At 41.8% G+C, this 25,078-nt stretch overlaps 1 protein-coding gene across 1 annotated transcript in view; it reads right to left on the reverse strand.

Annotated features, from left to right (window-relative positions):
* eipr1 (EARP complex and GARP complex interacting protein 1) overlaps nucleotides 1-25,078 on the reverse strand; it is a 67,422-nt gene that overhangs the window by 21,536 nt on the left and 20,808 nt on the right. The window contains exons 5-6 of the mRNA XM_039785580.1: nucleotides 20,442-20,541; nucleotides 8,943-9,079 (exon numbers count right to left, since the gene is read on the reverse strand). Coding sequence (XP_039641514.1) covers nucleotides 8,943-9,079; nucleotides 20,442-20,541 — 237 coding nt within the window. The remainder of the gene's footprint in view (nucleotides 1-8,942; nucleotides 9,080-20,441; nucleotides 20,542-25,078) is intronic.

Consider the following 25,078-nt stretch of genomic DNA (forward strand, 5'->3'; position numbering starts at 1 on the left):
AAAGCTAAATCTTACCTTGAATTATGTATGCTAGCATTCAGCAGCAGTTGCATCCAGATTGCCAGTCAAAGTGTGTAACGTAGAGTGTAAGCAGTGTTGCTCTCAGCTAAAGTCACAGTCAGATAGCGCCCAACAGTCTACGGCTCCTCCCTCACTCCTCCCGCTCGTCTAAAATCGTCGAATCCGCAACCAAGATGCGCCCGTAACGGCAAACCAATGGGTGATGTCACACATGCTCTGTCCATTAATATTTACAGTCAATGGTCTGATCTTACATTTTCTCTATGGATAGAGATGTTTTAGCACAACATAATGTATAGCAGACCATTTTTGTTGACCTCTGTCGGAAATAAAGTAGCCACGGTTTCAAAAATTACAAAGAATCTCGAGTGGTAAATCTGCACCATTAAACCGTCATTAATAATACATTTTATCATACATTAATTATCACTGTAAACTGCATATGAACCATGCAGGAATAGAAAGCTTGACAGCTGTAGCAACAGTAACTAAGTAGGGTGGTGGGCATGTGTCACAAATCTAAAGGTATTTTTGTTCATTTTTATTTCAAGGTTTGCATAAAGTCGTGAAAACACCATTATGAGAGTTACAGTATGATGTCTGGTTCACGTCTGCTCGGGGGGATGGGGGGGAGAAGACGACTTGGAGCACACGAAAAGGTTACCGATGATCGATTTGACAGTAGCCGGGTTCAAAAGGTTACCCTCAAATCAACAGCGGCATATGGAATAACACGATTTCAAAAACAGCTGACATCTTTTGCATAACGGCTCGTATTAGAATGTGATATACGATACTCCCAACAGGCAACTCGTTTTGCATAATGGTGCTATATTTGAATATGTGAATAAAATATGATGGAAAAGGCTTTTGAATAATGGTTTACCTTGGGTACCCTATCATTATGGCACGCTGAAGCACTGCCAAATCTGTTGAACAGGTGGAATGAAAAGGCTGTTTTTGGTCAGGAGGCGTGCAGTGTGAACAGGAGCCTCTGTTGTCTGTGTGGATGACGAGTTGGGATGCTGTCTAGTACTTGTCTTTGTACCAGCAGACAGCTGGCTTTTAACCTGGACTGTGAAGGAGCAAATGACACGACTATCAATCATTGCCCCTTCTTTTTACACTCTCTCTCTTTCCATATCTGTTAATTGTGCCCCCTCTCTCCTTCTCTTGCTCTTCGTCGGTCTCTCTCTCTCCCGCTCACACTCACGCCTGCACAAATACACAGCACAGAGGAGGTGTAGAGAGTCCATGCTTCACTGCAGCACTGCATTGCTTTTCAGTATGCACCCCACAGTGCATGGTATGGCCGCAAGCGTGACAGCTATTTCACAGCTCTGTGTGTGTGTGTGTGTGTGTGTGTGTGTGTGTGTGTGTGTGTGTGTGTGTGTGTCTTGCCCCTCACTGTGGACTGTCGATCCAAGAGGGAATTCAGGGGAGACGCAGTGGAAGAACATCTCCAGTGACAGGCATGTCTCACACACACACACACACACACACACACACACACACACACACACACACACACCCCCCCCCAGTGGCTAGTACTACATGTTAGCTACCCTAATATTATTCAAAGGCTCAAAGCCCCCCAGTGTGCCAAGAATGACACACTGTTGATTCCCCACAAACTAACACAATGCTGTTTTCTTTCATAATTTCTCTACAAAAAAAGTTTTAAGTTATATAGAATTGTTACTATAGTACACATATGCATTAATGTATCCATGCGTGCTATACATTCTAAATTTCAGTATTCCAGGCTATGATATTTGGATCTGACCCGCATGGTTCCTCAAAAAGTTCAGATTTTCTAACTTTTTTTGTCAATGGCCAAACAGTATGACTGACAAGGCTACATCGCTCCAAAATTATTTCTGAATAACAGAGGGTCTGCAACTGTACCAAAGTAAGAATTATGCTTTTTTTGTGGCATTTTCTCAAGAAATTGTTGCATCAAAAATACGACATTAATTCAATATTGTTTTGCATCACGAAAGGACAAGATGTTGGAGCTTTGAACGCAGGGCTTTCAGAATGAGCCATTCTGATACCAGTCATGTCAATTACGGCAAGTAGATGTATTTGCTAGTGGACAGGGGGGAGACCAGCCCACACCCACTGTCAAAAGAATATTTGGACTTAGCCTGCTTCGATAAATCTGGTCGGTAGTCATAAAATCCACAGAGTCAGCGGCTGTGCCAGACAACATCCGTTCATGTTTTTAATCATGTAAATAGTTACTACTTACTATCACTGTCTTTATTTTACCATGTGCAGCCCTGATGCACTTTCATTGATTGCATTATATTGAGAGATATTTCTAATACTCTGCCCCCCTCATGTATCTAAATGGGAAGGACAAAAATATAATAGTATAATGTATAATGTAGCCCAGTACGGTATGATAATACACATATAATTCAAATGAGTAACAAACAAATAATTGAATTTACAATTTTCTGACAAATTCATAAAAGGTACACTATGGCAGAGCCATGTATTGAATAACATTAGATTGTACAGGTGTATTGTTTTCATTTTTCAAATATAAATTATAGTTTTCACACATTAAAGGTCTTATGACATGCTGCTTTTTGGACGCTTTTATATAGGCCTCAGTGGTCCCTGAGTGGTAATACTGTATCTTTAGTCTCTTTCCCGAAATTCAGCCTTGGTGCAGAATTACAGCCACTAGAGCCAGTCCCACAATGAGTTTTCCTTAGATGTGTCTAAATTAGGGCTGTCAGCATTAACGCGTTAATCGCGATGCGATTAAGGGCCGAGCATAACGCGTTAATCTTTTTTTAAATCGCATTAATCGCATGCCGCCATTTATTAATTTATTTTCACTTCACTCAGCTTCATGTCGTGCCTAACAGGCTACTATTTTGACCCTTTGCCGCACCTTTACTTATCATCAAGCGGTCATAATTCCTCCTAACACATCCTCCTGCTGCTGGCTGCAGGCATGATGGAGCAATGCAGCAGCAACACAATTCTGAATGGCGCTTTTTATTTTCCAAAACTCCCGGACGGCTCGTAGACAAGTCGAAAGCTATATGCACATTGTGTAAAGCCAAATTAAAATATGACCGAAGCACGTCAAGCTTGAGCTACCACCTACGAGCTAAGCATAGTCCAGTTAACGGGACTCAGGTTGATGCTAGTGGGCTCAGGCAAAGCACTGTTTTTAGAGTGCTACTCGCTGAGCTGTTATTGAAACCAAAGTGCAAACGCTGTCTCATCAACCGGTGCTCACTGGACGTCAGTGAGTAATCACAATTATTTAGAAGTTACTACACACTATACTGACTCTGGTAAGTGGGTTTGGGTACCGAAACGTGCCGACCTAAATGGTATTAACGAGACCGAATAAAATTTCGGTGCCTCATTTTTACACTACACCTGACAGCATGTAACGTTAGCCTACCTTTAGCTAGCAGCTGGATTAAACAGGGTTAAAATGCTGACAGCTAACGTTAAACAGTGTAAAGTGTGACTGTATTTCACTGTGGAGGATTCCAACACCGGGGAAGTAACAGTCTGCTCTGCAGCGCAGCAGCTGCCGTTGTCGGAATTAAACAACACAGACGGTGCGTTCCTTTAAAACAGGTAGCCTCGTGGTGCATTCACAGTAATTGTGAAATACCCTTTTCCCATCTGGTGGTTGTTTTTGTCGTTCAACAGCAATTTACTGGTGAAATAATTTATTGTTATAGTTATTACATTATTATTAAATCTTTAATTTTGACCATGACCATTATGTAGTCTTAAATGACTATTTATTATTCCGATGTATATATTTGTATTTATTTGTATTTGGATATGGTTGAATGTCAACTAAAAGGTACCTTTTAGTCAGCTGTAGCTTGCCTGGACATCTTTATCAGACTACAACGAGGACCACAATGGAAATAAGTTTGTAACTTTCTTGTGTTATCCTCGACAGTTCTGTTAAATGTGCAATGTCACTGTGATGGCATCTTGCTATGCATTTATTTCTGTTACTGTCTAATAAATCAAATCAAATCAAAAGGCCTTAACAATAAACAAGATCCTGACTGTTGTTTAGTACCCTTCTTTTTTTTCTTTTTTCTTCTTTTGTTTACAGTAAATAAATAATAAACAAACACAAATCTTAAAGTTAAGTTCATAAAGTAACTTTCTTTGCATTCATTTGATTCCCAATCAATATACACTGGAAATAATTACTTTCCATTGTTAATATATACTTAAAAACAGTTCTGAATTGCAAAATAATAGAATTTTAATCATGTGATAAAACATGCGATTAATCGCGATTAAAATGTCTAAATGCATTTAATTATGTTACAAACAGCAACCCAAATTATTTTTTACCAGCTGGAAGCTCTGAGGTTTCAACACTTCAATCACGTCGATCATCGATCTGTTGTGTATTAAATCTGTTGTAGATTTAATCAGCCACCATAGTCAACTTGTTGTTTTCACCAAGTAAACTCTTCAAAATGCTGCCAAGCACCTTCTGACGACCTATGGTATAAGTGAAATTTGATCTTTACAACTACAGTAATAAAAAAGATTTTGCCTAAAAATCACAACAGCAGCCCTTTACAACAGGGATTGAGTTCTGAACAATGAAAAAGACAGGCTGAGGAAGAAGTGAAAATGTGTCAGGTTTTTGCATTAAACACCGCTATCTGTCCCCAATATCGGAGTGTAATATTCCATAATTTACATAATGCTGCATATTACATCACTAATACAAACTAGAACAGGATCTGCCCATATATGTTTTATGAGCAGTGTTATCTTTGTATTTTTTTGAAAGCACTGTGTGTCTGGGAGACGGGGTGTTTCAGATACTGTGCTCCTCTCCAGGGTTTTAGATGACTAACTAGAGGCGGCTGCTTCACTGCTGGGCTCTTCTCCCTGTCCTTATTTCAGAGCAGGGCAGCCGGGACTGGGCTGGCAGAGTGGGTGACGAGCCTCGGGAATGTGGGGGGAGGAGGGGGAAGAAGACAAGAGTGTGTTTTCTGTGTGTGTGTGTGTGTGTGTGTGTTTGTGAGGGCACACCTCAGAGGTCGTCTGAGGAGGCAGTGGAGCGTGCTGGGAGGCTGCCATCACACAGCTGCCACACCAACTGGACACACACACAAAACCGCACACACACACACACACACACACACACACACACACACACACACACACACACACACACACACACACACACACACACACACACACACACACACACACACACAGACACACACACACACGTGACTCACCGCTCATTCACACTTGCAAGTTTTCCACTCGTACCACTTCACACTTGCGCACGGATGTGCACACACACACACACACACACACACACACACACACACACACACACACACACACACACACACACACACACACACACACACACACACACACAAACACACACACACACACATATACACACACACACACACACACACACAGCAAAGAGCAAACACAGGCGAGCACACAGTCACATGCAAGTCATTTACTCAAACAGACAAACAGACAAACACACACACACGACTCACTGCTCATTCACACTTGCAAGTTTTCTACTCGTAACCACTTCACACTTGCACCTTGCACGTGCGCACACACACACACACACACACACACACTTCCGCAGCACACTATATTCAGCTCTGTGCACTGCCTGAAGCTTCACAGAAGACGAGCTAGAGCAGGACTGGGCTGCGTTCGACCCAATGATTAAATCCTTACTCACAAAATGAGTAGTGTTGGGAGTAACGCGTTACAAAAGTAACGCAATAACAGTAATGTATTCCTTTTTGCTGTAACGCAGTAATATAACGCATTACTAATTTCAATTTCGGTAAATATCATAACCGTTACAATCTCAGTAACGCAAGTTACAACACATTTTACCGCGACATTTAGTGGTGTTTTGTATTATTTCCTGTTGCTGTATTCGATGGTTGAGATATGACTGCAGAGACAGATACATTTGCGAGATGGAGATTATTTTCAGGAGTTATTAGGCTGCGTTGAAGTGAGCTGTCCCGTCACTGTTCCCCGCGGTCAGAGCCAGAACCAGAGACGGTACGGACAACATCTGTGTCCCAACAGGTGGCGGTACGTCAGCGCGGGCAGCAGTGTGTCCGAGCTGCTGACACATAGAAACATGTCGGGAATGAATGTTTAGGCTTGCTACACGTCAATATCGTTGCATTTTATCAGCCGTGGAAGTAACTATGCCGTACTTCAATACAACTGTAAGGTACTTTTAATTGAGTATTTTCATTTTCTCCTACTTGCCTATTGTACGTTTTACTTCTCTATTTTTATAGCTTTAGTTACTTTGCATATTCATATTAATTATACACAATATTATGAGTAATCTATGATGTATTAAAGTGGATAAAGAGGAGACTTTATTGATCCGGTGGTTAAATTCACAAGCTAGCTGCCAAGTCAAACTTCCGCTGTTATTTGGCTGAAAGTAACTCCAAAGTAATGCAAAAGTAGTGTAAAGCATTACAATTCAGAGACAGTAATATTGTAATACATCTAATCACTCTCAAGTGACAGTAACTAGTAATCTATAATGTATTACATTTTGGAAGTAACTTGCCCAACACTGAAAATGAGTAGCTGCCTATTTATTTAGTAATCAGTGTATTACCACACACACACACACACACACACACACACACACACACACACACACACACACACACACACACACACACACACACACACACACACACACACACACACACACACACACACACGTTTGGTTTGTTTATAAAATTTTACATTTCATTAGATTTTGAGTCTTTAGGTAAACAAACGATTATATTCATTATTGATTCACCTGATTGTTTTCTCAATTAATCGAACAATAGTTTAAACTATTAAGTATGAGAAATATTATCATTTCCCAAAATGCAAGTAGTCATTGAGTCTGACTTACTTTTTCCCCGACTGCAGTGGGCCTCACTAACAAGGCCCGAGACCCCCCACTGACACGGACTCTTACTCACAAACCCTTTTGAAATGCGGTAAATAAATGCAGGCGCTTATTGTTATTATTTATTTTTCACTGTAAATACAAAGACAGACGAATACCTACAGTGATTTCTCAAAAGGCAACAACCACTAAGCGGATGCATGAATCCGATCACGTGCCGTGGACACAAATTATTTTTCCCTTTCGTTAACATTGCGTGATAGGGCGTTTGTGCTGCATTCATGCTGCGTCGGAATAATCCAATAATGAGTTCCCAGCTGGGGAAATTCACACTGCATCAACATTGCGACATAGGACATGGCATGGCGGAGGCCTGTGCCCTTCGAGTTTTTTTTTTTTGGCTAAGCTAAATGAATAGCTATCTACCCCTTAAAGTACTGATGGACCAGTCATTACAAAATTGTTCAAACCCACAGAACTTCATTTGAAATATAGGCGTAGATCTCAACCTTTCCAAAGATACCGGCTCAATTTTCGGGTAAATGTGTATAAAATATTGCATAATATATATATTTCTGTACACTGTGATATCAGCGATGGGACGGTTTTCTCCGCTAACAAGCCCTGTGCTGCCGCCCCCCTCCATCGCTTTGTGCCGATGGCCAAATCAGCACTGTTGCATCTTTCAAAATAGCACAGCGGGAAGAGAGCGGCTAAAACGGAGCGTGCAGGAACTCTATAATCTGTTATGGGGCTGAAGGGGAGTGATATCAATGTTTCAACTATCTTATCTGGGCCTGTGATACACATCTTGTGAATATATTCTCTCTCTCTCTCTCTCTCTCTCTCTCTCTCCTTCACCCGGCACCCTCTCAATCTCTTCGCGAAGGATAGTGATTATTATTCCTCTAGCAGAGCCAACACGTACACACTTGCTGACCTCACTCACCACATACCTCAGAAACAAAGGAAAGACAATCAATACGCACACACACACACACACACACACACACACACACACACACACACACACACACACACACACACACACACACACACACACACACACACACACACACACACGCGCACGCACACACACACAGATAGAGGTTGTAAGGTGGGTAGCTGATAACCTGCAGTCACAAGGTTAATGTTTGGTAGTACACATGCTCCATGTCAAGCAGGAACATTAGTGTTCCGCCGCCTCGCACTTCATCATGTGCTGAGGAGAGGCCCACACATCATTAGATTCATGAACAAACACAGGCAAACTAAATATGGGTCATAAAAAGACAAGATTCCCTCGGCCAGTCAGTCCACTGTTACCACTGCCATCCCAGCGTTTCCACAGAGAACATCATGCCAGACAGCACATTTCACCTCATTTTCTGGACAAAAACGGAACTGATCAAAATCGTAGCAACGTGCTACTCGTCTTTAATTTTGCTACTTACATCCTGAAAAAGTAGTAGTTGAAGTTATTGTATTAAGTAAAAAAAAAAAAGGCAGAGAGCTGCATTTTACGTGATTGACCAAGAGAGAAAACTCCCCGCCTGCTTCAATGGGTGCATGGAATTTAAAAGACAGACAGTGGCTTAAGGTCATTTCCAGTGAACTGTGCCTAACGTTCACCAACCAACCTGGTTATGCTTATGGTGTTTTATGTGTATTTGATGTTAGTTCTTTTCGATAAAGTTGCAGTATACGGTTCTCTGTTTAGTTTGTAAGATTTAATAAAATTCAAGGTAATTTCACTTCATTTTTTTTAATATTTCTTTCAAATTATCCTTCTTGGCACTGGCTTCTTGTCAGCCAGTATTTAACACGTGGTTTTATCGACCCAAATATCTGTACTTCTTCAAGTTTCCAATGGCCATTTAAAGTATCAATATCGGGATTTGCATTTTAAATAAAAACATCAAACTACTATGTTTGCAGAATGTATTGGGTTATTGTATTTTACCTCATGGTGCGAAGGTCCCAGCCTCGTATGGCCGTGTCATTGGCTGTGGCGAGCTGGCTGCAGTTGTGGTGGGGGCTCCACTTGCCCGAGGTGAACTTGAGCTGACCTTTGCCCTCCAGGGTGGCAGTGTTGGAGACCTGCAGAGGACAGCAAGGCCTTCATTACCATCTCTGAGCAGGGACGTGAATTCCATTCAAATTATCTGTGACAGGTTCAGCCGGTATGGTGCACTCAATCAGCATAATAAGGCATTATTAGAAGTCATTTTCTCTGCAGGCCACACTCAAGACTACAATCGTTCTGTATGACTCTGTAGTAATATTTTGGGCATTACTGGCACACCAACTGCCTGCAGATTTACGCCATGCTGTAAAATAAAAATAACTGAAATAACTTCAACCTACTTTGCAATAAATGTCTTGATCAAGACGTAATTTTGGTCTGATTCAGTCTTAGTTTTAAGACTCAACTAGTGCGGTGCCCGTTGAAAATGTGCCTGTTTGGAACGGGCATTGCTTGGCCTTTGGTGTTGCTGCTTGTAGAATTCTTCAAAACCAAATTGTACCCCAAAATTACTTACAGAAGCCAAACCACTTAATATGCAACTCCACTGTATAGCCTACTACTGATTTACAGTGTAGGCTACGTCTACATCAGAGGAAGACATTGTACTACTATATTTACCTGACAGAGAACGGGGCAGATTCAGAATGTAATCACAAAATATGTGAAGGAATCATCTCCGAGATTACCTTATATTCTGCCAGCTCACAGCAACTTAATGCTAGGCAGGAAAAGAGTCCCCCGCTGTTGTAAAGTGTTCTGCATGTGGCGTCTGCGTGTGATGTGCAGGTTACCTTCCCCCCAAACACGGCCCCACACAGGGACACACATAAACAGATACGTCTCGCTGCCACTTGTCTGTAGCTGGTTGTGCTTTGCATGTGTGGGAGTCTGAAACGTCCTTAAATTCGGGAATAGTCGTTTGTTTATTCAAAGTCAAAGACAGTCCAAAGTAGTGCAACTTTGCAAATGTTTGTGGGTCTGAGGTGTATGTCACATTTTAGCTGCCAAAGCTCTGCTGCTCTCTCTCTGTCTCTGGTCCTCAGGGTGAGAGGGGGAGTGGCCAGCGGCTAGAGCCAATGTGTGCTTCTTTTACCGATATATTTAACGATATATTTTGCATTTCTAATCCAAACAACGTCAAACCTGGCACTGCACTTACTCGTGCCCGTAGCACGACACCTTTCAAGTTTGAAATCCATCGGACTAACGGTTCGAGAGATATGCACATATCACACAGACAGACAGACAGATGTTCCTGCAATTTATAGATAGATAGATAGATTTATAGATACTTATTCAAAACTAAACTAATAAATATATAAAATACTAACAATTCATCAAATGATGTGCAATGTGAAAGGAGTTTTTTGTTGAGACAAACTCACAAAGAATTGTTGGTTACACTTTACTTAAAATGTCCCATGGCATGAAAATTTTACTTTATGAGGTTTTTTAACATTAATATGAGTTCCCCCAGCCTGCCTATGGTCCCCCAGTGGCTAGAAATGGTGATAGGTGTAAACCGAGCCCTGGGTATCCTGCTCTGCCTTTGAGAAAATGAAAGCTCAGATGGGCCGATCTGGAATCTTCTCCTTATGAGGTCATAAGGAGCAAGGTTACCTCCCCTTTCTCTGCTTTGCCCACCCAGAGAATTTGGCCAACCCATGAGAGAGAGACATCATGGCTTTCAAACAAGCAAAGTGGCAGTTGGTCAAGGCGACACCCCCACCCTCCACCTTGCCCCCCTCCCCCTCTCTCCTCCAGACACAGAAATGGCACATCCTAAGGAAAGCTCATTGTGGGACTGGCTCTAGTGGCTGTAATTCTGCAGCAAGGCTGAATTTTGGGAAAGAGACTTCAGATACAGTATTAGGGGACCACTAAGGTCTATATAAAAGAGACTTCAGATACAGTATTAGGGGACCATTAAGGTCTATATAAAAGAGTCTTCAGATACAGTATTAGGGGACCATTAAGGTCTATATAAAAGAGTCTTCAGATACAGTATTAGGGGACCACTAAGGTCTATATAAAAGAGACTTCAGATACAGTATTAGGGGACCACTAAGGTCTATATAAAAGAGACTTCAGATACAGTATTAGGGGACCACTAAGGTCTATATAAAAGAGACTTCAGATACAGTATTAGGGGACCACTAAGGTCTATATAAAAGCATCCAAAGAGCACCATGTCATGGGACCTTTAAAAGGTATCTACATAAGAGTGACATAACGCTGTCATGACCGTGTCATAAACCGAATTGTTACCTAACTGCACTTCCACTCTTCACGGCAGCTTTTTAATATCTTTTAGTTCATTCTTTTGATTTTCTGGCCTTCTAGTTCTGATCTCATCAACCCCTTTTCTGACAGCAGGCAGTGAATTTAGAAGAAAAGCTAAAACAAACAAACACTGTATGCTATCTGCCTAGCACTAAATGTTAAACAAAAATAAAATTAGCTGCCAGCTGATAAGCATTAACCCAGCAATCAGATTTAATTCATTTAGCCCGACACAGTGTTCATTTTAGCCCATTTCTTTTAGGAAGAGGAGGAGATTTTTTATTTTGTCAGTAGTGGCTGATGTATCTCTGCCGCTGTCGTCATTTTCAGTTGATACCAAACATCTGCTACCGTGCCGGTACAGTCATTCCCCGGCTGCAATGGTGGTGCAGAGACTCCGAGAGTGCAGATGCAGAAGACCCAAAAATGCTGACCAATCAGAGCAGACAGGGATTTTTTTTCTTAAAAGAGACAGACGCTAAAAGGGAGCATTTCAGACAGAGGCCAAACCAAGTATATTCAGACAGACAGTATGAGACAAATTTTTTTTTTTAAACATTTAAGCGTGTAAACATGTTCTACTAGAAACCCAAAATACAAGTATGAACCTGAAAATGAGCATGACATGGGACCTTTACAATTTGTTCTTCTTTTTCTTCAACTGGAGGAAACGGCTGTCAGTGGGCACAGCTCCAGACCTATTTGAATTGTTGAACTAGTCTGATATGTAAGCAGCGAGTTAGAGGTTTTGAAACCAGACTAGGTAAACATAATGGAGCATTTAGCAGTTCAATATTTTTCTCAGGAGTTGGTGGAGCCCAAAACAGAACTAAAAGGAGAGTGAACATTGGATTAACACTCCTTAGGTGGTCAGAAAAACGACTTGAATAGATGCTAACGTTGCTCCGCGTCTGCTGGATGAGTAAATTGACAACGGTTTGCCAACACGTTAGCCATTGCAGTCTTATGTGGTTTCAGATGATGCGTTTTCAGCCTGTCCCAAATTGCCAGTATATCAAAAATGCAAGGCTAAAGTGCTAGTGTTATTAATACTTTCTCAGAATCTGCTCTGCACCTGAAGCTTAAATAAAAACCGAACGTTCTGACAATCCCTCTACATAAGTAGAGCTACTCTCCTGCCTGCAGCGCGCTCCAACATATGGATTAGTATGTTCTGTTCTTATTTCAATGCCCAACAGCACATCAGGACCCATACAGCCAGAACCCCCCAGCGTGGGTTCAGGGAGGCAACAGCATGCACCTGTCTCCTCTGTAACCTGCTGCTCAGTCAGCAGGCCTACTGACCCCTTGCTGTCCTTGGTCCCATAGCAGGGATCGATACACTAGATCGCTCAGCTCAGAGTTACTTATGGATCAACTGTCGAGTCGAAGATGAGCCCTTGGGGGATTTAAGACAGATGAGTGTTGAAAGCTGAATCAAACTAGCCTGTTTAGGCTGGTTGAAAATCATTCAAAGTTATTGTAATTTCTTAGGTATTTCAATAGAAAAAAAAATATTCAACTGACAAACTGTCACAGGTATCTAGAAACAGGAGCCGTTTAGCTGAAAGGCAGTCGGGTTAAATTGCAACATTTAAGGCTTTTTAAAGAAGACGACATGCTTGTCACTGGATATTTATCAAACCTGCTACGTATGTTTCACAGAGCAACAATGAAGGTGAAATTAATCAAAGTCAAAACACTTCAAGGACTTTGAATTATAAAGCATATCACTTCATCAGCCTACTTTAAAAAATGAAATCCAATTAATTCAGCAGGCTGGCTTTGGAAATTGTTATCTTTCCCTTAAACTATGATGCATCTAACAATTCTAAAAAGCAGCATCCCACTGCTCCATTTTTCCCCTGCTCTCTGACTATCTGCAGGTTTTTATCCTCATCTTTCTCCTTCTCCCATTTCTCTCCCTCTCCCTCTCCCCCGTCTCTGCCTGTTGGAGCAGGGATCATCGATCGCCCCGTCACCGCACAGCTCCCTGGTACACTCTCATTATTTCAGCTAGAGAGGACAGAGGGAGAGAGAGACAGGCCGACAGAGCAGCAGGAAGGGAGGGAGGGAGGGAGGGAGGGAGGGAGGGAGGAAGACTGAGAAAGAAAAGCAGATAGGATGAAGGGAAGGCGAACAGAGAGGGTAAAAGAAGAAAACAAAGGAAACAAGCGAAAAGAAAGGAGCGGAAGAGAGGTGGCAAAAGAAGAGGGGCTGATAAAAAAGGAGAGAAGCAGGTTTTCCTCTGGCCTTCATGCAAAATTCCATAACTTCCCCATGGATTTTCATGATGAAATCAGTGCCTTCCATCCTTTCTTCCATTGTTTTGATGTCGGGTTATGATTACTGAGCATACCTATGATCACCACATCAAACATGCTGCAACTTATTTGATTAAAGGCACTGCAATGGAAGTTAAAAACACCTTTACGTTTCTGATATGCTTGTTTTAAGAATCAGCATGCTCACGATGGCTGTCCCCGTGTATCTTGCTTCCTTCGAAGCGTTGGCGGTGCGTCTGCAACAATTTACAGTTAAAGGTGTTCGTATGACGCAATTGAAATGCTTGCTGGATAGTAGAACAGAGTCTTTACCTCCCGACCCCCTTCTGACATCAGAATTGGGGACTGTACAAAACTGACGTTAACACAGCCTTCTACCAGCTGCGTGGAGGTGAGAAAGAAAGCAGGCTTTTCACCAGCCGCCACAGGAACGGTGACGCAGTCTTACTGGGGCCGGGGCATTCAGAACAGCTATATACACACACAGGTCGGACACTTTGTTTCAAGCAGAGCATACTTCTGCTTAAGAGGAGAAATCCGGCGCGCAAATGAACCTAGGGCTTAGTAACACATGTGTACCGAGTCGACCGTTCTCTGGGATATGTTTTCATGATGATCGAATGTGACCAGTTTTATCGCAAACATAGGTAAAGTAAAAAGAAATCTCTATTTCTACACCACTAATAAGGCTCAAAATAGCACCACACTTCCACGGTAGCATAATGAGGGTCCCTACATGTACACCGAAGCATTGAGAACTTTGGAAGTGTACAGACAGTTTATTAAAAAAAGATAGTTTATAAAGACCGTACCGTTCACGTATACAGGTAGGCGCCAGTGTTGTGCCTGAACGCGTTCATTGAACGATAGTTCATGAACTTGTTCATATTTTGGGCGAACGTGAACTGAACGTACTGTATTACTGCCTGATGAACGTTACTGTGAACCCGTTCATTCTGGTGTCTGTGACGCCACGTTCTCTCGGGTTAACTTCGTTCAATAGGGTGCCAGATTTCTATAGAGCCTTCCAGGCCAAAACCCGGCTAAAACACACCGTAAACGGGCATTAATATGTAGCGGAAAAAACACCCAATCTGGCAACACCAGCCACCAGTGTCGCACCGCCGCATGCGTCATCAAAACAAAACGCAGCATGGAGGCGACGAAGCAGCAAGGAGGCGTCGTATGATCATTTAAACGAGTTTTATGACAAGGTCGGCGAGGATGCGAAAAATCTTACATTTCTGTGCAAACTTTGCCCGCCGGCTTTCAAAAAGAAAATCCGAAAAAAAGAACTATGAACTAGTTCATTTTTGGAACTGTGAACTTAGTTCAAAATTTTGAAGTATGAACTGAACTAGTACATTTTAAAATTTGTGAACTGAACTTTGAACTAGTTCATGTGAGTAAGTGAACTACCACTGGTAGGCGCCATCTTGGGAAAACAGTCACGACCAGTCGAACGACGAACGCCGTGCAACCAGTAACCAGTATCATAGCTCAATGCAGAGTTCTCAATGCATCGGTTTATATGAAGGGACCCTCATTATGCTACCGTGGAAGTGTGGTGCTATTTTGAGCCTTGTTAGTGGTATAGAAATAGAGATTTCTTTTTACTTTACCCATGGCCCTACGACTAGCGTTATAAGCTAATTAGCGGTTTGCGTTAAAACTGGTCACATTCGATTAGCATGACAACGTATCCCAGAGAACGGTCGACTCGGTACACATGTGTTATTAACCCCTAGGTTCATTTTGGGCCGGATTTTTCCTTCCAAAATGTAGCAATGTAGCAGAGGAATGAGGTCCGTACGTCAGGGTATAAAGTAAGGTCAGATGAAGACTATGACAAAATGACAACAGGCGGAATGTTTTGTTGAGAAACTAATAGACAGAACAGCTTTTTCTGCTGTGATGTTATTATTATTATTATCATTTTGGCAATCCCCACAGGTGTTGCTATGTTTATTCATGTGATAAAATAGTGTGAATTCTTTCTGGGGTCTTGTAACTGTATCCCAATGGAACTCGATCGGGTGTCACATATCTGAGAGTGAAATATAATATGTGGGTGGGGGTATCATTTTGACATCTGGACACACACCTCCTTCCATTACGTCCCACTGTTGGGGACCCACAGGGTTTTAGAAGATGGGCAGGGTTAGCTGGTTGCCCTGAATTTGATTGCATTCCTTTATGTAGAACAGTGAGTGCAGGGCGTTTTTCTGACTTCCTCTTGACAGAACAACAGCTCTGTAAACTCCATGATCGGTGGGAAGCTTGGCGTAGGACTCTTCCTCTCTGCGGCTACTCAAGTGGTGCAACAGCAAAGCCTGAGCGTCGTGCATCCCAGATTCCCAGCTTTATTAAAGCACTAACCAAATTAGGGGCCCTAACAAGGCAGCACACACAACACTAGGGGACGCATTCATTTAGGACGCAAGTGGCACTAATGCAAAGCTATCTGTCAAATCGCCATGCTCTATGCTTTCTCTAGTTTTCGGAAGAAAGAGCGTGTGTGTGTGTGTGTGTGTGTGTGTGTGCGCGCATGTGTTTGTGTGCGTGTGTGAGCAGATGTGCAGGACAAGGTGTGTGGGTGTGCTGTGAGCCGGGAAAGATGTTCTTACTCAATTTCATCAGCGATTCTAATTGATGAGCCATCCACACGCAGATATACACACACACACACACACACACACACACACACACACACACACACACACACACACACACACACACACACACACACACACACACACACACACACATTACTTCAAACAATGCACACTGGTAAGCTTATGCACATGATCCTCTTTTATTTATGCATACACACACTCACGCAAACATCCACACTGAAATCACACACACACACACACACACACACACACACACACACACACACACACACACACACACACACACACACACACACACACACACACACACACACACACACAACAAAACACAAAAAAACAACCCACCAAATCTAGGCCAGGCCCTTGAGAGAGAGACATACAGCCACACTGCAGCTGGACACGGCTTGAGATGAACACATCACCCTCTGACAGATAGAGAGAACGAGAGAGAAGAGAGTGGGATGAAAGGAGGGAGGGAGGCAGAGAGGGAAGGAGATTAGCATTCTCATCAGCACTGGAGGAATTTGTCTTGGCTGCCAAGCTCTTTCTCCTCTTTTCCCTCCCTTTCTCCTCATCAAGCCCACTCTTTCCTTATATCTCCCTCTTTCTCCCTTCTAATCTCCATCTTTCCAATCAGTCAGGTCCTCTATGGCACCCTCTTTCTCCATCCGCCCTTTTTCATTATACCACTTTCTCCCTATTACTTTCCACCTCTCTCTCCTTCTCCCTTGGTACAGGCTTTAATAGCTGAGCAGGGGATAGAATCAGCAACCCCCACGCCTCCATGGTCCTACTCGACCTCACAGTGGCGCACACACACACACACACACACACACACACACACACACACACACACACACACACACACACACACACACACACACACACACACACACACACACACACACACACACACACACACACACTTGATTACCAGCAGAACACATACATTACATAAAAGTTACAGGCACTGAGTATTGGTTCATTGGACCAATTAACTAAAACTTATGTCTTAAATTGTCCACCAGGTGGAGCTATTTATCCTCATGTTTTTTTTTAAGCTTTGTATGTAGCAGCACCGCCATATTTAGCTTGTCGATGACATGTTCCGCTGTAAATGTGGCAGGGTGGCTGGTCATGTTCCCGGCCAACTGAACAATGCGATGTTTGCTCTGACAAAAAAAAAAAAAGCAAATTGGCACAATTGTCACTGTCACAATGATAAAGGCTAAAGACTCGAAAGCTTGAAGTCACATAATCACAGCGCATGCGCACTCTGGTTAAAGACAGTTGGTGTCTGTAAAGATTATTAATTTGCTGCTAGTGGTTGCAGCAAAAAAACACAGACTGCAGTTAAAGTTACACAAACAAGAGTGTTAAAGATGCATATAGTACATATGTAGCCCAAAGGGAAAGGTCTGTGTGCAGGTAGTAACAGCTTAAACACATTGTAAAGCAGTTAGAAAACTTTTCCTGACTTCAATTTGCCAACAGCGTTGGAAAATGTAAACGCTCAACACAGATAGAACAACGCTAGCTTGAAGCTAATATCCAAATACACAAGGCATAGCAGGAACAAATGTTCTGAAGGAACAGAAAGGAAAATGGCAGACTTTTCAGTCATCCTGGAACATGACGAACCTCTCCACAATTTGGTTATCACACTGCGTATGTTTCCAACTGCCTGGCAGTAATGTAAATGCAATGGACAGCTCCATCTGGCCAACAATTGAAACCATTGCATTTTCTGTAAAAAACGGGGACAATGTTAAATGACCCGAAATAAAACCCATCATTGTGATTTGAACCCTGATCGATGGGAATGTGAATGATTAATCAATAATCAATTAATGGAGAACATCAGCAACAGACACACCTAGACAGAGTGAGAGAAACGCACTTATCCAAACGTTGACTAAAGATTGTTCAAAAGAGCTTAGATTCACGCATATACACACACACACACACACACCACCAACTACTCTGTTACTTCTTTCTCAGACAAATGCACACCTGACACACACCATTATCTCCAGCCTTTAAATACATAATGGGCATTTTAATTGCGAAGCCGGCGGGTTGGAGACAGGGAATTTACAGTGAAGAGCCTCTTCACCTTGCATTAGGAAGGACACAACTACAAGGGAACTGACCAAAAGTACTTACACACCGGTTACATAGTGATCCATTTAGCTTTAGTCTTTTAAAAAGGCCATTATTGTGCATTTCTGCATCATAGGAATAAAGACAGGACTGAGTACTAATGCATTGAAAAAGTTTGCTCAGATCTCTGACAACCGCTTGTGTTTGTCCCTTTCCTGTTTCCTGTTAGGTTTCTACGCCACTACATTTTAGAGGGAAATATTCTACTTTTTACTTCACTACATTTATTTGACACATATAGACCTACTGTTCAGATGAAGATTTTACATAAAAAAAACATTCGACACAACAAAATGATGCAGCAATATGCAATTAACCTACCCAGAAGTATACATAGTATCTATATACTTATTATATCTAAAACATTACAATGATGTTTACATGTATTGATAAGTGATAATAACACAATAATATAACAAATACACTCTGAAAGAAGCCATTCGGCATGTGTAATGTCAGATTCTACGCTTACGAGAATAAATTGATTAGTTGGTGGAAGTAATAGGAAGTACACATGAATGAGCACATATTTGTGAAAGAACAAAGGTTTTTTTGCAAAGAATCAACTCAAAACATTACACAATGGAGCTTTAAGTACGGTTTACACATAATACTTCTGTACTTTTACATTTTTACAATCAGGGCTTTGACTTGTGATGATGCATTTTAATTCAGACAATGGCATTTCTACTTTTACTTCAAATAGGTACTAATTCATGTAGCCAGGTTCCAAAATATTGTGGAAAGCCTTCCTAGAAGAGTGTGGGCTAGAGGAACGATGAAACCACAAGAACTAAACTCAGGGATTAAACTGGGACTTGAAAAAGGCCCTTTTGTGCGTACCTCTTTGCATTTTCATCGCATTCTGAAGAATTGAAAATTAGGCAAATTAGCCCAATGACAGATACAAAAAAAAAAAAAAAAGACTGCTGTGTTTATAACACAATTTTGACATGACATAACAACACAAGAGTCACGTTTTCTTGTTCAATCAATATTTAGAAGGTAGCCCAGGTTAGCAGACTCGGCAGGAAACTGGCAGGTTGAGTCACCGATCCTGACGAGGGACTCATAGCCACGTGGCATCACCGTCCAACATCAACCCCATAAAGCACAACTAATATTTGTAAAATAGGCGAAACATTTTGCGGAGCTGACAGAGAGGAGAAGAACTATTTAAACTAGAGATGTTCCGATACCTGTATCGGAAAATCGTAAGGTACTTGAGTTTATGCACCGATCGGATACCGCGTAATTTAGCCCAGAAGAAAATCTACTTTAAAGTATTTTATTCATGTTGTTTTCCTGTTATGACTCACTGTCAAACTGCATAATAAAAAAGTTCTATGACATTCATTCTCTGTCTGTTGTTGTTCATGCTTTACAAAGAGTTTAACCCGAGCCAGGCCGTCCAACAGTGATAGCAATTATATCACATCCATACAGGGATAGCAGTATACAGCTGTTAAAACATAATACAATATTTACACACTGGTATCGGAGCAGTACTCGGTATCGGCCAGTGCAAGTTCAGGTATCGGAATCAGGAAGCAAAAAATGGTATCAGACCATCTCTAATTTAAAGAAAGAAAGAAAGGCAACATTATATATAAGACAGACACACAAGGTAATCCAAAGTGTGTTACATAAAACATTAAAGAGCAATTGAAAACATTTAAAAACATTAATTCACAACGCTATTACTATCATGGGAGAGACCTGAACACAACGATATTAACGTGGCCGTATCTTACAAACCTGCCCAGATACTGTGTGTGTGTGTGTGTGAGTGTGTGTGTGTGTGTGTATCCATGTGTGTGTAGGTGTGAGTGTGTGAGACAGAATGAATAGTGGACACTGTCGCAGAGAGAGGATGTGTGCGCTGATAACACCAATACGATATGGTGGTTATCAAATAATGAGTTATCTATTGTGTGATATGGTGTGTGTGTGTCTGTACGATGGCTTACAGTGTGTGTGTGTGTGTGTGTGTGTGTGTGTGTGTGTGTGTGTGTGTGTGTGTGTGTGTGTGTGTGTGTGTGTGTGTCTGTGCGTGCGTGTGTTACCGTGGCCTGTGTGGAGCTCTCCTGCAGGTCCCAGAGTAGTGCGTGGTTATCAGCCAATGAAATCACACGCTTGCCATCCCCCATGGGCTCCCACAGCACGCTGTAAATACACAAAGACACACACACAAAGTCACAGTCAATTAGAATACAGATGTTGGTCATGCGTGCAGGCTCATCCACAAATACTGCAGACTTCGGGAACGTAGCTTGTTGGTCAGATTTCACATAGTCTCGCTTTGCCAGACCTTCCACTAACTTGTTTTGGTGGAACATGTGTACGTTCCAAGGTTGTTTTAGTCATGCAACAGAAAACTCAGATCGGACAGATAGTCTAGATAGCTGTCTGGATTTACCCTGCAGAGATCTGAGGAGCAGTTAACCATAGTCCTCATAAATCCACTGGAGTTTAAAATGCCAACACAAAGAAAGCAGAAGGAAACAGATATCCGGCCGAAATAACTGAAGTCCGGCAGAATTTCCGCCCCCAACGGAGCAATCCCGGACGTGGAACGTCGATTTCACACGACGGCTAAATACAGCACAATATATACAATATAATACAATACAGTACAATATCACAGCTAAACTGATTTTAAGCATCTGCATGCATTTCCAGATCATGTCTGGGAATGCATGCAAATGTATGGATGCATGTATCCTGCATGTACAGTGTCAACAAGGAAATTCCCAAAATGTTACACATTATTCGGGTTAAATGTTAAGGCTGGGGTTCTGATATTTTTCTTTTTTGCCATCAAATTCCATAAAAAAAAAAAAAAAAAAATCAACAAATTGTTAGGGCTGGGTACTACGGCTTTTAAGATAGCTTTTCATTAATCCCGAGGGAAATTCAGGTGTCATAGCAGCAACAGCAATGAGAATGAAACATAGGAGAGATACAGGGAAAAGTACAGAACTAAACCAAGATAATCAGAATAAATATAGAAGTACGAATAAAAATAAAGATAAAGTAAAACACTGAGCAACTGCACCGGATCCCTGAATGAGTGAACATGTGTACAGTCTGTCAATAAATAGTCTACGTCTATCTATCTATCTATCTATCTATCTATCTATCTATCTATCTATCTATCTCTCTCTCTCTCTCTCTCTAAGATAAGAGACAATTTTACATAAGAAGACATGTACAAGAACATGAATGAATATATAAATGAATGAATATGAGTCCCTGTGCAGGATTCAGTAGTTAAAAGGTCCACAGTAAGAAGATTAGACATGTATGATATCCGGCAGCCCTTCTTAACTTTTGTTGAGGGAATGGAAGGAGACAAAAAAAAAAAAAAAAAATGTATCTTGTAAAATCTTGTATTCTTTACTTTTACTTCATGCTATTTATTTTTTCCTTATGGACATCTGGTTATGTATAGTGTGTCTTTGTGTTTATGTCTGGTATTTGGTTATATGGGTTTGTCTTTTCTGTATAATGCGTAAACAAATAAAAAAAAAACCTTGATAAAAAAAGAACTACTGTGTGTGTGTGTGTGTGTGTGTGTGTGTGTGTGTGTGTGTGTGTGTGTGTGTGAGAGTGAGTACGCGCTCATGGTAATGAATGAACGTGGGGCTCCATGGCACAGAGGCTTTGATACACACACACACACACACACACACACACACACACACACACACACACAGAGACAGACACACACACACACACACACACACACACAGGGTTACTAGGATCAATTGATTCTTGGTCTTGGTCTTAGAACACAATTTTCATCAGTTTTTTTTCATGAACAATCATTCAGTGTACAGCCACACCAGCAGCTCTGAGAGGCAGTAGTCACTGAGCTAAATGCTAATGTCAGCATGCTCACAATGACAATGCTGACATGCTGATGTTAAGCAGGAATGTTTAACATGTTCACTATTTTAGTTCAGCATGTTAACATGCCAACATTTGCAGAGTACAGCCGAGTATGACGGGAATGTCATTCAGAGTTTTTCTTTGCTTACAGTTTATCCTGGTTTAGCAAAGCTAGCCTGGCTCTGTCCTTGTACAACTTGTATGTTCTGTACATAAACAAGAAATATAGAAAGGACAATGTGTGGTTTCACAGGGAGTTACGAGCTGGAACTGTTTCTTAGAGAACTACTGTACTGGGTGCAGTGACTGTGTGTGGCTTCCCGAAGTCATGAGAGTGAGGCCGCCAGTAAGCCAAAGCCAAAACCTGTGCTCACTGCCTGTATCGATACCTTAGCCTGGAAATCCAGACCCAAATCCGAAAGATTAAGGGTCTGGCTATAATGAATGAGTAATGAAAATGGCCCAACTCGAGGGGCGGCACCAAGCATGCATTTGAAAATATCACTGCACGCAATTGGATAACACTACGACCAATGTTTACTGACTGATTCCGGAACTCGACGTCGCAGCGCTGTCGTCATCTGTTTAGCTCTCCTCTGGCCCGCCTATATCACACACACCAATGTGATTGGTGCAGCTCGGCTACAAGGGCATAGTTAATGAGCATCATTACTCAATGCCAGAGTGACTCGCTGAGCAAATTCAAATTGTGCTCTCGCGAGAACGCTGGATTTCCAGAGTATCGATACCTGTACAATACTCAGACATGGTGCACAGAAGTACTGGGATGTTTTCATATTCATCCTCTCATCACTCTCGGAAAGAAAGCAAATGTATTTACCAAAATGTTTAACTATTCCTTCAAAATTACTTAAAGCTGTAGTACGCAGTTGGGCAAAAATTCCACAATAACCTTTCAGCGTATTGTAATTCAAGTGGTCTGAGAGAAAACTGGCCTCCGGCCTTCCTCTTGGTTCGGTTTTCAGATTTTAGAAAATCTAGCCCATGATAGGAGACGCTGGCCAATTACAGGTCATTTCAGAAAGAGAGAGTGTTCCTATTGGCTGTTCTGCGCATGCAGACAGAGGCGAGAGAGAGAGAGAGAGAGAGAGAGAGAGAGAGAGAGAGAGAGAGAGAGAGAGAGAGAGAGAGAGCAGCAGGAAGAGGTCTACTTGAAATTCTGGCATTGTTTTTCCTTTATACCTATTGCATCTTTAAGTTAAAAAAAACAAGATAGTTCAATATTTCTACATGTTCCCCTCCCCCAATTTCTTCTAAATTTCTAATTTTGTGTGATTTTCTATTTATTTTTATTTTATTTAGTATTTCAGGACAATGCACATTTGAAGAACATATACAGCAGTACTCGTAAAAGGGCCAGATTGTAGCCCAAAGGCTAATTTCCATCTGTAGTCCATTCCAAATACATGTCCTTGCTTTCTATACAATTCTTTCACACTTTCTTTCAAGCTTCTGAAACCCCACACTTACAGTAGGTGTCAGTGTCACTACCAACAGCCAGAAGAGGTGGTGGTTGTTGTTGTTGTGTGTGCAGTTTTGCCATGTTACTTTATGTCTGCCTAAAGAAAGTCCTTTAAAAAAAGGTATCTGGAGCCTGGTTAACCTGCACAAGGTTAGGCTGCGGCAGCTATTTATTATTTGCTAAAGAAAGTGACAACATACAACTACGTTCTGCACGTTTAGTACTTATTGGCAAATCCAGCAGCCCAATTCTGTCAATCTAGTGTTCAAACACAGCAGTGGGATACAGGGTTGCCTCAGTGGTGTTAAAGAAGTGGAAGCTTTTCCTGCATACTTAGCTTTGATTCCTCCCTGCATACTACTTTCTGCAGAGTATTGATTCCTCACGGCATGCTTCTTGGAGCTGTGATTCTCCACCGCGCTCTACTTGAAATATGTATTCCGTGCGTAAGCCATAGGGACCTAACCAGACCTGACACGCTGGAGCCCAAACTGTTGCTTTATGCTTCCCTTGTTCACTTGTATTTTTTTTGTCGTTCTTAGTTTGGACAGCAGCTCTGCAATGTAGGCAGAGGCACAACTACAAGAGGACACAACCCAAGTGAGAAAGCAGTGCTTTTAACTCGGAGTCCTGTCGACTTTAAAAGCAATATGTCAGTGCAGTCAGAGACCCGGCAATAAGCTAAACATAACCTTGGCCTGGAAAAGCTGCTACATGCTTGTTAAGGGGTTTGATTTAGTGTGACTTTACAGCTCAAGAAAAAAAAAAAAATATATATATATATATATCTGTGTCTAATCTGGGTTAAAGGATGTAAAATGTCACAAAGGTGCAGCCGTGGTCTGGCTGGAGGTTTGGATGTCTGAGCCCATCACAGCTCTTAAGCTGCTGTCATTAGAGGGTTTACGAAATGATGCCATTTATTTAAGGAGTTCATCTATTTGACAACTCCAGTTTCTTGGACTCATTTGTCAACTTGAAGCAGCGGCAACTACGCCAGTGTTTGAGGGAGTGCGTGTGCGTTACAGAAGGAGAGTGTTCGCCGGAGATAAAAGAAATGACAGAGCAAGGGAGGGAAGGCAAAGTTAAAGTTTGCTTTTGGATTCAATCCGAGTTTCAAATGTGCATATTCCTATTAGAAAAAGGTGGAGCAGGGAGATGGAGGGGATGAGGAGAGGAGGCAGAGGAGGGAGAGAGGAAGGATGTTTATAAGGGCCATAAATTCACGACTGCTCAGGGGTAGCTTTTACTGCCCTCCTGAGGAGCAGGAAGTCATGGTGCGCACACACGCACGCACGTTTTCATTCTTTTGGGGGTTTGACTCGT

The sequence above is a fragment of the Perca fluviatilis genome, chromosome 20 (assembly GCF_010015445.1).
Source record: "Perca fluviatilis chromosome 20, GENO_Pfluv_1.0, whole genome shotgun sequence".
Lineage (NCBI taxonomy): Eukaryota > Metazoa > Chordata > Actinopteri > Perciformes > Percidae > Perca > Perca fluviatilis.